This window comes from Haliotis asinina, chromosome 9, assembly GCF_037392515.1.
Source record: "Haliotis asinina isolate JCU_RB_2024 chromosome 9, JCU_Hal_asi_v2, whole genome shotgun sequence".
Lineage (NCBI taxonomy): Eukaryota > Metazoa > Mollusca > Gastropoda > Lepetellida > Haliotidae > Haliotis > Haliotis asinina.
Window position 1 is genome coordinate 205,045 of NC_090288.1, and position 17,342 is coordinate 222,386.

General features: G+C 47.5%; 2 protein-coding genes across 3 annotated transcripts in view; one reads left to right on the forward strand and one right to left on the reverse strand.

Annotated features, from left to right (window-relative positions):
- Positions 1–8,466, reverse strand: part of LOC137295516 (F-box/WD repeat-containing protein 7-like) — a 67,417-nt gene extending 58,951 nt beyond the window's left edge. Inside the window, exon 1 of the mRNA XM_067826883.1 lies at positions 8,290–8,466. The gene's annotated coding sequence lies outside the window, so the exon portion shown is untranslated. The remainder of the gene's footprint in view (positions 1–8,289) is intronic.
- Positions 8,467–8,670: 204 nt separating this feature from the next.
- The window catches only part of LOC137295519 (ragulator complex protein LAMTOR5-like), a 44,572-nt gene continuing 35,900 nt past the window's right edge, over positions 8,671–17,342 (forward strand). The window contains exon 1 of one of the 2 annotated variants that reach the window (XM_067826886.1): positions 8,671–8,808. In XM_067826886.1, coding sequence (XP_067682987.1) covers positions 8,774–8,808 — 35 coding nt within the window. In that variant the 5' untranslated portion in view covers positions 8,671–8,773. The remainder of the gene's footprint in view (positions 8,809–17,342) is intronic. The other variant, XM_067826885.1, reaches the window with a different exon arrangement.

Consider the following 17,342-nt stretch of genomic DNA (forward strand, 5'->3'; position numbering starts at 1 on the left):
CTGACTTGAGGTGGTCAAGGACCACTGCCAGATCCCACTCAGGAGCCCTCGGCTTGCGCCGACCCTCCACCTGTCGGAAAGACTTGATGAGCTCCCTCAGTACAGAAATGTCCAGTCCCGGCGACCTCTTCCTTATAACGGACATGATGGCTGCCAGATTGGTGTTAATGGAGGAGGCCTTGAGCCCTCGAACGTTGCGCAAGTGAACCAGATAATGAGCTATCTGGGGAAGAGTGGCAGAACCGGCCTCCACGCCGTTGTCTTCACAGAAGGAGGAAAAGGAACCCCACTGGAAGTCGTAGAGCTTCTGCGTGGTTTTCCTCTGTGAGGAAGCCAAGGCCGAGGCTACTCGCTTGGAGTATCCACTGTTCCTGAGCCCCCTTTGAATACAAGCCAAACGTGCAGATCGAATACCTGAGGGTTTTCGTGAACACGGTCGCTTGGCTTGCTTATGAGAAGGTCCCTCCGGTGAGGGATCTGAACGGGATCCTGCAGACAGAGTCTGCGAAGGGGAACGAACCATGGCCGGGCAGGGCACATGGGAGCCACCAGAAGCAGTCTGATGGACTTGGTGGTCTGAAGCTTGGCCACTACCTGTGCTAGAACCGCTGGGGGAGGGAAGGCATAAGCGTCCATCCCTTCCCACTCTAACGACAGTGCATCGACGGCCCAGGCCGCTGGGTCCGGCAGGGGGGATACATAGATCGGGAGCTGGCAGTTCAGCCTGGTGGCAAACAGATCCAACATGGGCCTGCCGAACTGGAGACAGAGGGACTGAAACGTCCGCGGGTTCAGTTGCCACTCTGTCGAAGGAGGCGCGTCCGGCCGGGAGAGAACATCTGCCAGGACGTTCTTGGCTCCTGGAATGTGAACTGCACGGATGCTCAGGCAGAGCCTGTCTACCAGTTCGAACAGGCGGAGGTTCAGGTCTAGGAGAGGAGTGGCTCTGGTGGAGCCTTGACGGTTGATCGTCCAGGCTGCGACTGAGCTGTCCGTGTGGACCAGTAAGGTCTGGTGCCTGAGGGGAACGGACCAATGGAGGATGGCAAGTTGTACGGCGTCCAACTCCAGCACATTGATGTGCCGGTCCTGCTGGGCTGCCGACCAGGTACCTGCCGTCTGGTCCGACCCCAAGTGAGCGCCCCATCCTTGGGTGGAGGCGTCCACGAAAAGGTGACTGGTCGGGAGAGGTGTCCTTAGGGGAACTCCTTTGAGGACGTTGTCGTCCACTTGCCACCAGGTGAGGAAGTGTCTGAGGTGAGGTGGGAGACTTATTGGGTGAAGACAGTGGGTCTCCCTGACGTGCTCGTTGAGGAACACCTGAAGAGGTCGGAGCATCAGCCTCCCCCTTATGGTTAGGTCCTGGGCTGACGTCAGGAGGCCCAATATCCGCTGCCACTGCCTGAGGGACAGGGGCTCTGATAGTGCCCGAGTCATCAGGGGCGCTAGCCTGGTCATCCGCTCCTTGGGTACAAAAGCCTTGAAGGCTACTGTATCCAGTATGGCACCTAGGTATTGGAGAGAGGTGGTTGGTACCAGGTCCGACTTCTCCAGGTTCACTAGCCACCCTAGGCGTCGAAGGAGGTGGATGACGAGGTCCCGTTGCGCCTCGAGAATGGAGGGCGAAGGGTTGTGAGCGAACCCATCGTCCAGGTACATAAGGAATTGGACCTGGAGTTCGTGGAGGAACTGGACGATGGGTTGGGTCACACGAGTGAACAGCCATGGGGCAGAGGAAATCCCGAACAGGAGGACATTCCACTGAAAGTGCCTGCCCCCCAGGACGAAACGGAGGTACCTGCGATCCGCCAAGTGAATGGGGATGTGCAGGTACGCATCCTGGAGGTCGAGGGACACCATGTAGTCCGAGGGCTCCAGTAACCGCATGGCTGATGGAACAGTCAAGAGTCGAAAATATGGCGGCTGTTTGAGGTAGGAGGAGTTGAACTCCTTCAAGTCGTGAATCAGCCGCCATTTCCCCGAGTTGCGTTTGGGCCTGACAAAAACGGGGGAATAGAACCCGGGAGTCAGATCCTGGAGGGGGATTTCCTGAACTGCCCCCTTGGAGACTAGAGACTCCACCTGCTCTAAGGTGAGTTGGAACCTGACCGAGTCCATCGGACGTTCCACCGGAGAGCAGGTTAGAGGGGGCGGAGAGGAGATCGGGATGCGGAAGCCACACTCCAGGATCCGACACACGAATGGGTCTAGTCCTAGCTGACGCCAGTTTGGGACAAAGAGGCTCAAGCGGCCGCCAACGGGTCCGTCGAATGGAGGAATGATAGGTGGCGGAAGGATTGGCGGGCACCAAGAGTCACTTCTTCTTGGACGTCCACTTGCCCTTGTTCCGCTTCCGCTGAGTGCCCTTGCTGGGGGTTTGGAATCCCTGGTTAGCCTGGCTGGGCTGGTTGGACTGGTTCGTGGGTCCTCGGCCACGACCTCCGAACCGAAAGTCCACCTTCCCTGTCCGCTTCCCTAGGAGTGGATTGGTCTGCTGGAGGACCTCCCTGACGCTTGCGGGGGGTGGAGCCTGCTGAGGGTCCGCCACCCGTCATGATCCGATTGGTTAGGTCCTGCTGCTGGATCTCATGGCGAGTGCGGAGAGCTTCTGGGATTTCCCCCGCGAACAAGGTGTCTGCCGACACTGAGGCGTGACGGAGGGAGTCCCTAATCTCCGGAGGGAGATTAGTGCGCCCCAGGAAGCCTTCCCGTCTGAGGTTGGTAATGGCAGCTGAAATCCTAGCAGCCGACAGGGTGACTTGTGCCACTCCGCCAGCTACCGCTCCAAATGCCCTATACAGAGGTTCCTCACCCTGTTCCATCCCTGCCTCCTTGGCGAAAGTGGCCATAGCTTGGCAGGCGTGAGCAACATAGTTGCTCAGCCCCACAATGGATCTGGCCTCCTTGTCCAAATGGATAAGGTGATTGTCCGACACCTTGTGGGGTACCCCAGCAGAAGCAACACGAGAGATATCGGGATCCAAGGAGGGAGGATCTAAAGGAATGGGCGGGTTCGCCACTGGAAGCCTGATCCTCTGTTTGTCTGAGAGGAGGAGCTGAGGGGTAAGGCGACCTGGTCCGGCGGTGGCAACAGCCTCCTTCAGTTCCTTAGCGGCTGCTTCAAGGAAGCGGTGCAGAGGGAGGACTTTCCGAGGGGAGAGAACACAGTCTTCAGGGCAGAAAGACTCGCCTCTCGCCCTAGAAGCGGCAGAAGGTTGATCGTCCACCTCCGCCAACACCACACCGGTGTATTCCGCAATTGCCTCCAGTCTAGACGCAGAGTCAGAGACTGGAGGGTTAGGCTCTGGGAGGACAGGGTCGCTGTCATCCCCCACCTCCTCCGGGAGGATAGGAATAAGTGGAGGGTCTCTTGTGTTAATGAACTCCCTAGAGGGGGAGGACCTGGGAGAAGGAGAGCGCCTCGGGGAGTGAACAGGCGTCCGCCTCCGGAGGCGGAGCGGAGAGGAGGGTTCCGTGGAACGAGCCGATGTGGGCGGACCAAGGCGTTGATCAAGGATGGACTCCACTAACCCTTTAACGGAAAGGAGAAGCCTCTCTGAGCGAACCTGCTCCCTGTTACGAGACTTCTTCGCTTTTTTCTCCTTCCTTCTCTTCTTCTCCTTCCTCCCCTCCGGTGATACGGCTACGTCCTCCCTCAGGAGGGGCCGAGAGGGAGAGACAGAACGGGAGCGAGTATCGCTCCCCTCTGGCATAGTCCTGATGGGGTCCGACTCCATTCCTGACTGAGAGTCGAACTCCTCCGCCTCCTCGTGAATAACTAACTCCTCTGATGCGGAGGGAGAAGGAGGGCGGATGGGAGAGCGAGGCACCGATCGTCTAGATGACGCCGAAGACACTGGCGAACCTGCGGAAGGCGCTGCCTTCTTCCGATGAGACTCCCTCTCGCTCTTCCTAAGTACTGCCAGGTACTGACGAAAGTCCCGCTCAGAGAGGACCTCACACTCTGCACAAGTGTTATCCGCAGCGCAGGGACTCTTGCAAAGCCTACACAATGTGTGAGGATCCCACTTAGCCGACTTCCTAGTGCCGCACTGAGTGCAGAAGGAGGCGAATACCATGGTGGAACGCACGACAGGGTACGCTGCCGAGGGGTGACGGCAGAGTAAACTCCTATCCGAGGAGGATAGGCACGTCACAAGCGAAAGGTCCGACCAGGCGGAAGGTTCGCCTGTCCTCCGCCTCTCCGTCAAGGCGAAAGGTCCGCCAATGCTCCTCTACACCACACAGGGGTTGAGGGGAACGACAGAAGAATCTCCTAGCGAAGGGTCCGCCTGACCTCCGCTACTGCGCACAAAGGCGCAGGTGAACGATAGTTAAGGAACCCCTAACGAAAGGTCCGCTCGGGCGAAGGGTTCGCCTATCCGCCAATCCGCCAGCGAGTAACGCGGAAGCCCGACAAGGGTCCGAGTGCACGAGCCACACAAGCGTGAACCGAGACACAATCGGGACACCTGTGAAGCACGTGCAAGTGGGACGACGGCCGACGACCCACAAACTGCTGGCAAGAAAGAAAAAATCAGCTAGTCGCAGATAACGAAAAACACCTAAAAGCGACTAGAATGATAGTAGAGAGAGAGAGAGAGAAATATAGAAAAATGCCATAAACAAAGCACACACTTAACTAGAATCCAGTAGAGCGGCCAAGCAACACGTCTTGACTCGCTCGTCTCTAGTAAGGGAATGACGTGTCCAGGTCATCTCGTGACCTGGGTGACCTACCGCCCGTATGTTGACCTCGCGTCTCTACTTTTTGTAGACTGTGTTATGAGAGAAATTGAGTAAGCGCCACTCACGTGGGCATTGTTGGCTTTCTTACCTGATAAGTATGTAAAAAATATATATATATATATATATATATATATGTAAACAGCAAAAGGCACTTCAAAATCTGTCTCATATACATGTGTCTGCCAAGATGTACTGAAAGATATTAAGAAGTTTTCAAGTTGTGCTCCAGATACATAGCCCATCCCTCCCTTTGAGACTAAGTCAGTATCAGTTCCATAGAAACCAGAAAAAATAAAAATGACAAAAATTTGTACATAGCAAAAGGCACCACTTTGGAGTCTAGCTCACTTATCTGCCAAGCTCTGCAGAAAGATATTGAGCAGTTTTCTGTCGTGCTCCGGAAACAGAGCAAATCCCTCCCTTTTGAGACTAAGGTCAAATCGTTTCCATGGAAACGAAGAAATATAAAACTGACAAAAATCTGTAAATAGCAAAAGGCACCACTTCAACATCTGTTTCATATATATACCACGATCTACTGAAAGATATCAAAAGAGTTTTGAGTTGTGCTCTGGAAGCAAAGCCCATCCCTACCTACTGAGACCAAGTCCATGGAAAATGGGAAAATGATACATCACAAAAATCTGTAAATAGCAAAGGCCCCACTTTGGGGTCTGCCTCACATATCTGCCAAATTTTGGTGAAAGATAATTTTGGTGAAAGAAATTTTTGAGTTGTGGTCTGGAAATGAAGCTCATTCATCCCTTTTGAGACTCGGTCCAATTTGTTTCCATGGAAACCAAAAAAACGATTCATCACCCAAATCTGTAAACAGCAAAAGGGTCTACCTCACATATCAGCCATGTTTTGCTAAAAGATATTAAGATGTTTTTGAGTTCTGCTCCAGAAACAAGAGTCATCAGAAGATGACATATCCCCCCGGCCCCCACATGTTTGAAAGGACAAATAATCTGAGAGTTACTCATTGTTTTTTTAGACTAAGTTTGAATTGTTTCCATGGAATTCATGAAAATTATAAATGCCATATATATGTAACCAGCAAAGTCACAATTTCATATATCTCTGCTCTGGGAATGAGGCCCACCCCTCCATTTTGAGATTAAGTCCGAAACATTTCCATGGAAACCAAGAAAATAATACATCACAAAAACCTTTAAAAACCAAAAGGCACCACTTTGGGGTCTGCCAGATATATCTAGAAAGTTTTGCTAACAGATATTAAGAAGTGTTTGAGTTATGCTCCGGAAATTAAACATACCTCTCACTTTTCAGACTTGGTCCAAAACGTTTCCATGGAAACCAAGAAAACAATAAATCACAAGATCCTGTAAGTAGCAAAAGGCACAACTTCAGCTTCTGACTGATGTATCTACTACGTTTCGCAGAAAAATATTTAACAGCTTTTGAGTTCTGCTCCGGAAACGAAACACACACCTCACTTTTGAGACTATGTCCGAAACGTTTCCATGGAAACCAAGAAAATAATAAATTACAAAAAGCTGTACACAGCAAAAGGCACCTCTTCAGCTTCTGACTGATATATCTACCACATTTTGCAGAACAATATTGAACGGTTTTTGAGTTTTGCTCCGGAAACGAAACCCACCCCACCATTAGACTAACACCAAAATGTTCGAAGAGAAACAAAAAAAGTAAAAATGCCAAAACTCTGTAAATAGCAAAAGGCACAACTATAGGTTGAGATTATTATATCTATCAAGTTTGGTCTAAAAATATTGAACGGTTTCTGAGTTACGCTCAAAATGATAACGGACGGATGGACAGACAAGGCGTCGACTATATCCCCCCGCATTACATGCCGAGGGGATAAAAAAGCAAACATGCAAAAAATCTGTAAATAGCAAAAGGCACAACCATAGGTTCAGATGATTATATCTACTAATTTTGGTCTAAAAATATGGAACGTTTTATTGAGTTATGCTCCAGAAACAAAATGATTACGGACAGATGGACAGACAGACAGACAGACGAGGCGTCAACTATATGCCCCTGCATTACATGCCAGGGGGTTATAATGGATTTGCTAACTGCTATAAAAGAGTATTGCTTGTCTTTGACTTTACATTTGGTAAAAGATATCTATGGACAGATGGTAAAAGTGTATAACAAGGGTTAAAAACATGGGTTGGGTCTTGTAAAATTCTGACAGAAAGATTTAAAACACATGACATGTATGAGATGCAGATCATGTTTCTCCGAAACGTGGTCAACAGGAACTGTGGTAGTGTATATTGAGCCTTCCCAACTACTTACAAGACCAGTTATCACCATTTCTGAATTTCTTATGCTATTGACCTAATTTGACATAAACTTGGTAACAAAACTATTGTGTTTCAAACCATGACATATTGAAGAAATTTCATCACTGGAATTTGTTTTGAAAGAAAGAAATTTAAAAGAAAAAAACTCGCTCTCACTGTGAATGTCGACGGATGCTGACATAAGCTGATGGGAATATGGAGATGTCACGGCGGGGTTAACATACGAAAGTTGACATTTCAAGTACTAATTTGCAATTTTCGCAATGTTTGTTTTCTTGGGGAAAAATGAAAAGATAAAGGTGAAAATTGACACTCATATTTTGTCAGTATCATCAGCATGGTATCGGTCAATTCCATGAAACGGAGATGGAAATTTGGGTCAATTCAAAGTTAAGTGATTGAATGTTTGCATTAATGGGTATGTTCAGACAAATTAAAATCTGCACTTTTTATGGACTGAATTGTCAAGTCATAGATTCACTATACAGTCTGGATGGTTTTCATTTAATTCTCATTGTTTATGAAATTTCATGTCAACACGCTAATGGTCATGTGACATACCCTGACGTGTTTGGGTGTCGTCTTCCGAGGGATTCATATTTGTAACGTCTACAATGTTTCATACTCAGTCAGAAAACAAACTCTTGTAACCTATCGCTTTTTGGATGTCTCAATGTGTGAAATGCTACGGAAGTGCAAGTAAAACTGTCAGAGTTTGGCTTCGCAAGCGCTACAGCCAGGTGGCGATAACTGGTATGCAGCGATAAGTGGTCGCAAGCCAGTACATATTCAATGTGTGCAGCTCCAGGATTGCCAAGTGATACCTCATTACACCACATATACACAGAACATATCTCATCATGATATAGATTGCAAAACAGTCAGAAGCTCCTTACAGTATCACATTTCTGGTCGACATAGGTAAGCAATTTTGATTCAAAATAAGTCAATTAATTTCATTAGGAAACAAATTTCAAATTGAATTTGAAATTTAGTGATTTTTTATTTACAGTCTGTCTTCACAAATCGGGTAAAGGTATTACGTATAAACATATTTGTCGTGGATTATACAATTCAGTTACGATTCGTGTTAAGATTATTTTGCTTAAACACCTAAAATATAATTGACGCTGTATCTGATTTTGTCACTGTCAGTCAAGTCAAGATCTGATTTGATAAGCGGCAAGTCCGACATTGTAGCTAATTACAGTAATCACGGTCGTTCATTTCAACTCACCTTCACAAACATGGAGACAACAGGGGTTGTTGCCGTTCACTTATTAACGGACAGTCATTCTTTATGTCCTTCCATACACGATATACACATTTTTTGTGGTGATCATTACAAATAACAACGTTTCACACAGTTCTTTCCACATACGACCTTGACCTTTTCTTTGAGCCCCCGGTGTCGCGCGGGGTCAACAGAATAGGCCACTTTATTTGATGGGTTGAAATGAAATATTTCAATTCACTATATCCATCAGACTATGCTCTCAACCTATGCATTAATGAAATATTGCTCATACTACATCAACTTTTTATTATTCTCCATTTAACTCGGATAATGTCTTTTATAACGAATGATGTTATGTATCAAAAAGGGTCTCCTACCCTTGAGACTGTCAAGTCCTGACTTTAGCTATGCTGACGTCATTTCCGCAGAGGAAGTAAAAATACGGAAGTGTATTCTCTCATGATATACAGATTCAGTGGGCAACATGGAAAAAAGCCTGGAAAAACACATGGATGAAACGTGAGAATCAATTAGGCAGATCACACAGACATGCCAGTTTCCTCGTCTCGATTTATATTTATTATTACTATATGAGTATGTGCTAGGTTGCTGTTGTTGAGGTGACTGGACATTTGTAACACACTGTCCTCACTGTACGGCAGGTGACTGACGGGTCGCCCCTTTCAGCAGAACGTGAACATCAGCATAAGTATCGGTTGTGTCATCATCTCGGCTAGAATCAGGGAGTTTGCCACCCACCACCCTTTACGATGCTTGAGGTTAGGGATTGGGGATAGGGTTAGGCATCCTTTCCGATTCTAAGCCTTTCCGATTCATAATCTGTCAATCGACGTTTCATGAATTATAGTGACAAGGTAGTAGGTACTCTATTCCTGACTGATATGCTAAGAAGGTGATGTTAGAGTCCAAACATCTTGTTGCACCCTGGTGTTTCTAAATGTAAGCCTGTTGTGGAACTAAAACATAGGCTTTTCTCAGGCAACAGAGTTACATTCAAACACTTATGAACTTCAGTCAGTTTGATAGGAATGTGAAACAGTGTAGTGGCCATAAAAATTAAGAGCTGTGCAGGATAGAATTTGAACCACAGATCTCCTAATCCAAGACAAGACACATTTCCACAGGAAGTATTGATTGAGATGTTAACCCTGTCCTATCACACTGTCTACATTTCTCTTTAGATATTATTTCTGTTAGATGTGCTACAGTAGAACCAACAGGGATCCCCTTCAGGAGTCAGCACAACTTCCCATGCAGACAGTCTCTTTTGTTATCATGTGTGACTAAGTCGAGCAGTCATTTCAGTGACTTGTGAGAATCTGCAAGACACTTACTAGTCTTGCAGATAGTAGTATAGGGAATGGGGGTTTTAAAACACTTTCAAGAAAAGTCTCTACAAAGCCTTATTTACTAAATAAGGCTTTGGTGGGGCCCTTAGCTCTTGCTACTATTACCCCTACTACTTAACGTGTGTTGGAGGTAACACTGTGCCGTACGGTACGATCAATAATTCTTCTCTTACCCGGCCTATGTCACGTTTATATCGATGAAACAGTTTAACGTGAACCGCCTATGATCTCTTTGGTGTTCGTAATAAAGGCTTGCTGGGCTTTTTGTATCCCTTGTTCTATGTACTTTTTTTTCTCGTCTTCGCTGATAGCAGACTTACGAGACTTGGACCGAATATCTTGTTTCATTCCGTTATATTTTGTGAGTTCAGAGAGGATTGAACGAAACTCCTCTTCTGAGATCTTACTATCAGAGAGTGCCGTGGAAATACGCCCACTTACTGTGTTGAGCTTTGCTTCGGCCAGAACCCTGATCTCGTCGTGTTTCAATGCCTTACGATGCAGTCTGCGTGATATCAACTTAAGTGCCAACCCTAACACCCCTGCCACCCCAGCTGTTATTTCAATACCTAGCACTATAGGTGTAGCCACGATGGTAGCTAACAATCCAACACCTGCCGCCCCTAGTCCCATGCTGGTTGTCATAAGGGTAGTGTCAGCCCCGTCCAAGATATTGAAAGCTCTATGGTACTTTTTATATAGTGCTTTCCGCGTGTCACGGTCTTGTTCTAGTTGGCGTTTCACGTCACATAACTGCCTCAAGCGGAACCCATCTACGGTTTCCAGTGTCTTCGCTACTTCATCTACGCCTGGGTACAGGCCCATCCTATAATATATATTTTGAAAGATATTTTAATTGGGTTTCAGTTAATACTCTATAAATTAATTTGAAGTCTACAAGTTCTAGACTAGTAGTCAGGGTAATAGGTGAGAGGCTAATAGACTTTCCTGTTGTAATAAAAACCCCACTGAGGTTTATTAAGCGGTTTATAGGACCCGTGGTATCATGTTGTATAACAATACGACAATATTTGTTTCTGTGTTCGCCAAACCAGTGTATTGACACCCCGGGTAAAATTTGGTGTACTCTTGAGGTGTTTTCATTGTCTAAATCATTAAAGAAGACTTCTATGATGAGTGTGAAAGGGGAGAATATATCAAGACTTATGTTAAAAGAATAATTGATAAATGCTAATTTATTTTTTACTACAGTCTTTAACCTATTTTTTTCGGTATCAGTAGTTGCTATGGGTACCCTCTCCGGAATGAAATCCCCGGCCCAGATACCGTTGTTCCTAATCTTAGAGATATACCCCGTATCTGCGTCTATTGTGATATAAGGTGAGGCGAGTGTTAAGTTGATCAGCCATTTGGGCTCTTTTAAATCTGATAACGACACCAGTCTGTACACGTTGTCTTTGAAGTGCAGGATATATAAGGTGTCTTCCTCACCAGGCTGATCGAATCCCTCCGTATCTCCTAGGTCGTTAAGCGTAGTGTTGGGACGATGACTGGTCATTATTATACTATTACGATATAATTTCCAACTGGTTTTCTGATAATAATTCAGGGGTGAACTTCATACCCATGAAGTGTATGTTGTCAGGCAGGAAGATCTTGGTTAGTGATATCTTGTTTTCCACGATCACGTTGACCCCCTGCAGACTGGTGTTGGAGCCGACACCCACCCGCACGTAAACGTTGCAAACTTGATACTGGTGTCGTTTCCCCCACCCGAGTTTGATCCCCTTCACGATCTCGACATCATTCCCCGATGGTTCCCCTAGGTAGACTTTGATGATCAGTGTTGAGTTTGCCGGTAGTCTCTCTAGTATACTGACCACGCCTTCGAATTCAGACACCAACTGTAATGTCACGTTTTGTATGGTCGGTTTACTCGATAGCATGTGGGCTGCCATAGTGTCGAGTGGGCTGACGACTACGCTACGTCTCTGAGTTGGGACGTAAGCCACGAGCAGGGTTCCATTGTTCACGACTTTGTTTAGGTGGTTGTCTTTGTTATCCGTGAACACGTAGGGGGAGCCGAGTCTAATATTGAGAAACCAGTCGTTATCGGGTAACAACACCCACTTGTCATCTTCGGTGAAGACGAGCATATATGGCTTGTTTCGGGCAACGGTAGTGCTCTCAACATTGTCTAAGTCGAACAGTTTACCCCCGAACGATGGGTATATTATCCAGTTATTACCGGTGTTGACAAGGGCGTACTTAGTGTTGATTGTTGCTCTTGTGGTATCTACTATATCACTTAGGGTTCCACCGGAGGGGACTTCAACGCGTTTGTAAATGTTGTTTTTCAGTTGCAAGGCGTACGATTTACCATCTACTCCGGGAGCGTCGAAACCGCGCATGTCTCCGAGGTCGGAGATCCCGATATTGACGCATTTTTTCACTCCGGGCCCTTGTGCGCTGGTCATTTTACATGAAGCGTTAAGCTGAGGTATCCTATATTTACAGGATTATGATTTATATCTAACACCGATATTATCAGCTCAGGTATGTTGCCCTGGGTTAATCTCTTATACTGCCGTGGTGAAAACGACTCGGTTCTACCGTCGTCGTATTTTTCAGTTTTCACCAGCACTGCTCTCAGTATAGTGGAAGGGTGACCTCCTTGAATGTTGTACGTTGTGCTAACCTGACCGAGATGAATGTACAGCTCTCGGTACGGTACTAGGTCGGGTAACTTCGTGCCTGTGACGGTTGTTGTTGGTTTTATCTCGTCAGGAGACATACCGAGTATCCTCGCTAATGGTCGGCCGAGCCTCAAGGGGTTTCTTCCGTTGTTGATTAACACCACTGTACCGTTTGAGTCGTTCATCTTGAGTTCGGCTCCCAGGGGTTTGAAGACCTCGTCGTTTAGAGAGCACACGCTGTAGTAGCCGTCAGTTATCTGACTGCGAGTTCCACTGACGAACAGCTTATTGTTGCTGGCGTTGATGTTAGTCCATTGCGGTAGGTAGGTGATATCGCAGAGTGCGACTTCGAGTTGACCTGACGTGTTATCGATCGCGTGCGTCAGCTGAACGGCCTCACCGCTCGTTATTCCTGGAAGTGTTATGTACATATTATAATATATAAATTATATATTATAATATGGACTTAGCACACTTGAAAATCGTGGTGGTAGATAGTACGGGGTTTAAAGCAACCTTTATTAATATCTTTGAAAACTATATCGTGACCGTTAATAACGCGCAGGCGGTGGTAAACTGGAATCAAAACCCAATGCAGTTTTGGCAGAACCAACTCAACTTTGCTGTGTGGTGTGCGACGACAGGGTCGGGTGTGACACTAGACTACGGTATAGACGAACTGAGTAAGGCAGTCATTTTGTTTCATATTTATTATCAAACGAGACGAATATTGAAGGAAATAAGTGCTCCTCTTCCCCAAGATAAAGCGTGGAGTATGACGAATAACCCCTATGATAAACGCGCTTATGAACGTGTTTGTGGGGAGTTTGAGATTCCAACGAATAAAGACTTTCGCCTTCCTGGTGTGAACCATGGTCTCGGTATAGTTTACGTGTACTTCTACAGGTCCGGAACATATATAGCCGGTTCTGCAGATGGTACATACAACCCACACCGTCATACATTTACAGGCCCCACAACGAATGAACAGATCCATGTCAGCTACATAAAGCAAACCAATCCTGATGCAGCCACAGCCTGGACTAAAATGATCTCAAAAACATCGAAAGAATTCACTCGTGCTGGTACAATACGCTTGAACGACTCGATTCGAACGTCCGTGTGGGCGCTGTTGGGTGCGCAGTCGATGACGCGTTCCAACATCCTCGGTAAGGGAACTGCTTACGACGCTCAGAAACAGTTCGTTGCCAACGTTGAGGATGCTATCAATTCTCCAGTTGATCTCCCGCGGGCCATCGACCGTTACCAAAACGTGTTAGAATACGCCAGATCGAAAGTCAATTACGTGTTCGGCGTGGGGTTGTACATGGCTCCGAGTGATATGCAACTGAGAGGAAAAAAAGTGGTGGGTTATAACAACAAAATAGTCATAGCCACGAAGGATCAAAAGTTGGGCATCAACCCCGATATTAACACCCCCTATATCCCACACATCCCACCACGTGAAACGGGTATAGTGGCGCCACCCCCGGAGTCTAAAGTTCAACCAACACCACAGGAGGTGGCCCTCCATATTCAGGCCTCCAATCAGCAGCATATTGATAGTAAAACGGCCCTGGTGGTTGGTGGGGTAGCTTTGGGACTTATTTGGTTAAAAATTTCTTAGCCGCTACGTACACCAGACCCGCCACGGCGACGATGGCTGCCCACAGGTTTTGACTGAGCCACGTGGCAGTTTTAGCCAGAGCGCCCAACAACCACGAGACGATGCTACCCAGGATGCCGGGAAGGGCTTCGGCGGCTTTACCAGCCAGTTTAGCTAGGCCTTCCCCGAGTTTTTTTATCCAGTCTTTAACACCACCGCCGGGGGGTGTGGGGGGAACTCCCACAGTACCCCCTGTCAGTGACACCACCAGGGTTGATATGATGAAACCCAATGCAGTCAGAATGCTGGCGATGGTGATCCCTTGCTCCCGGAACAATATCCGAATCCTGTCTGCTAACGTGGTGTCTCGGTAGAGGACTTGATTGATGGTTTCCCGCACACGGTTGGTCTGGGATCGAAGCTTTTCTTTGTAGCCGGACGCTGTCTCCAACCAGACCTGCCTTTCCTCTTCCAAATTACGTATTCGTTCCTCGATGGTGGCTTTCATAGACTCGTCCTCAGTTTCACCGAGTTTGCCCTTTTCATAGTCGATGTGGCCGTCTATCTCACTCACTTTGGCCGTGCTTTTCCAGAGCTGACCACGAATGGTTTGCATCAACAGGTCCAACCCCCGCAGTTCCAGAAAGGTAAGTTCGAAACCCGGGAAGGGCTTGTTCTCGTAGTCGGCCAACACCTTTTTAATATCATAAGCTTGCAGATCTTGACGGACCTTCGGAGGAAGCTTAGGTCGCGCGCCACCGTAATCTATGAAACCTAGTTCATCGCGGATCAAGTCACTCCCATGTCGACTGCCCAGTGTTGATAAAGCAAGCTGTTCTCTCGTGCGTTTATTCACGAGATCGATCTCCGGGTGAGCCTTCAAACGCAGCGTGCCATTGCTATCGAGGGTAAACCTGGAATAGTCCCTTCCCAACGGCTTGAGTTTGGATTTATTTTCAACTGCGTTGTAATAATCGTCGACGGCGCCCTCCATGAGTGCGTCACCTGAGAATGAGGTCTCCTGCTCGGCCCCTGTATCATCCATAGTATCATCCCACATCTCCATCATAGGTATGTCTTCAGCCATTATTTAGTATTAAAAATATATTTCATTTATATATAACAATGTACGGCAGAAAATTAGATCCTTTCAGAAGATTGAGAGAGCCATTAGGAGCCAGAGCCGTGCGCCAGTCGGTGACCATCACCAACAATCCCAGCAAGATAGACCAGAATCAAACTCTGCTGGTTAGATTTCCAAACCTTGGTGAGAATGACCTCATTGTACCAGGCACTGTTTGACTGGCGTTCAATATCACGTTGACCTCCGACAACGACAAACGCGAGCTAGTGCGGAACGTGGGTCGAGCTATCATCAAGAAAACGACCGTCAAGATCAGCGGTAACGAGGTGCTGAGCATCGACGACAGCGACGTGTTTCACTGCTACGGGGATCTCTGGAAAAGCGAGGGAGAACGAGTCAATGATGTGTACCAGGGCATCAGCAAATCAACCCGGTCGCCTTCACGCCAGACCAGCTAGACAAGCTATCGGACGGTGAAAAGGCCATCGCTCGAGCATACGGGAATCGATTCTGCGTGCCGCTCGACTTCGAGTTGCTCACGGGACACGCGCCGTTTTACCAGGCCGCGCTGGGTGATAGGCTCGAATACGAGCTCACGTTTAACAACTATAGCAAAGTAGTGCGTACGCCGAACGGTGATGAGGCCAGTTATGCCATAGACAACATCTCTCTGGAGTTCGACATGGTCACTAGCCCGGAGCTGGCCAGGCAGGTTCGAAGCCAGTACTCTGGGAAGATGGCTATCCTGTACGATCGCGTACTGAGGCATAGATCAGTCGTGCGAGATAAGAGCGACACTGTGTGGAATATCAACCTGAACGTGCCGGCGCGATCGATGAAAGGTATCCTGGTCGTCCCCGTGGAGGATTACGAGCCATTCCGGAGGGACAGCGAGAAGTTTTTCAACCCCGAGATTGAAAAGGTGGAAGTGACCATCGAGGGCGTGCCCAACCAGCTGTTCAGTCATGGTATGAGACCACACCAGCAGTGGGATGAGATAAAAAAGCTACCAGTGGGGGATTACATAACAAAGGACCTGGACCTCGGCTCCGTGCAGATCGGTGAATACCTGACCACCAAGTACGCCCTATGGTTGGACATGCGATCCACAGATGATGATAAACTGCACGGTAGCGGGCGCCGTATAGATAACGGCAGCGAAGGGATAACCATCCAGATTACTAAGAAGGCTCAACCCGCTGGTAAGTTGAAATTATATCTGTACGTTATTATGGACGCGCAACTTAATATAGACAATGGGAGATTCGTGCAAGCCATCTACTGACCTCCACCTCCCCACTGACCCACACTGCGCCATAGTGTGCGGGCAGACTGGCTGTGGGAAGACCGTTTTCGTGTTGGATATGTTGGAGGGTTACTACAAGGATGTGTTCGATAACATCGTTATCATGTGCCCTACTCTGAGCATGAATAAAACGTACGCGCGACCTTGGGTGATGACGGACCCGGACGTACACAAAATCGACCCTGGAACACGCCTGCAGGACTGGTTGAAAGCTCTTCACGAGAAATTTAAAGGGGAACCGACGCTGTTCATACTGGACGACTGCAGCGCTAATCGCGAGATAACAAAAAAGAGAGACATGCTATCGTACCTGGCCTTCTCCGGGCGGCATGCAAATCACAGCGTCTGGGTGCTAACGCAGAAGTTCAACTCGGTGTTGAAAGACCTCAGGGAGCAGACGCGATGGGTAGCCTTATTTCACTGCAAGGACAGGGATTCGTTCGAGGAGTGTTTGAGAGAGAACGATGTGATGAGCAAATTAGAACGGGAACGGGTGAAGAAACAGCTCGCTGAAACTAAACACGCTAAGCTCGTGCTCAAGACCGACCAACCAGTAGCATATAGAGTGTGCTAAAGCTAAGCAAAGCTAAGCAAAGCTTAGCAAAGCTAAGCAAAGCTAAGCTAAAGCTAAGCAAATGATAAGTATAGCTATGATATTTGAAGTGTTTGTCGTGTGCAACTTAACCTTCATTTCTCTGTGTTTTGTCTGCATCGGGTATTATATAGTTAAAACTAAATCTTACTTGTTATATTATAAGATGGAGTGTGAGGAATTGCTCGAACAATTGTTGGTACCTGAGGGTGTGGGGGTCTCCCCCACTGATGATAAGCGAGAGAAACTGGTGGCGTTGGCTGTTGGCGGCAAAGCCAAACATTACTTTGGAGACTACACCCCGGATAAAATTCATAAAATGTCAGCCGAAGAAATCGATAAGCTGTACGCTAGATACGAGTCCCGGCTCGGAGCAGAAATGACAAAGACAATAGGATCGGCTATGACCCAGATATACACCGGTATTGTGTCATACTT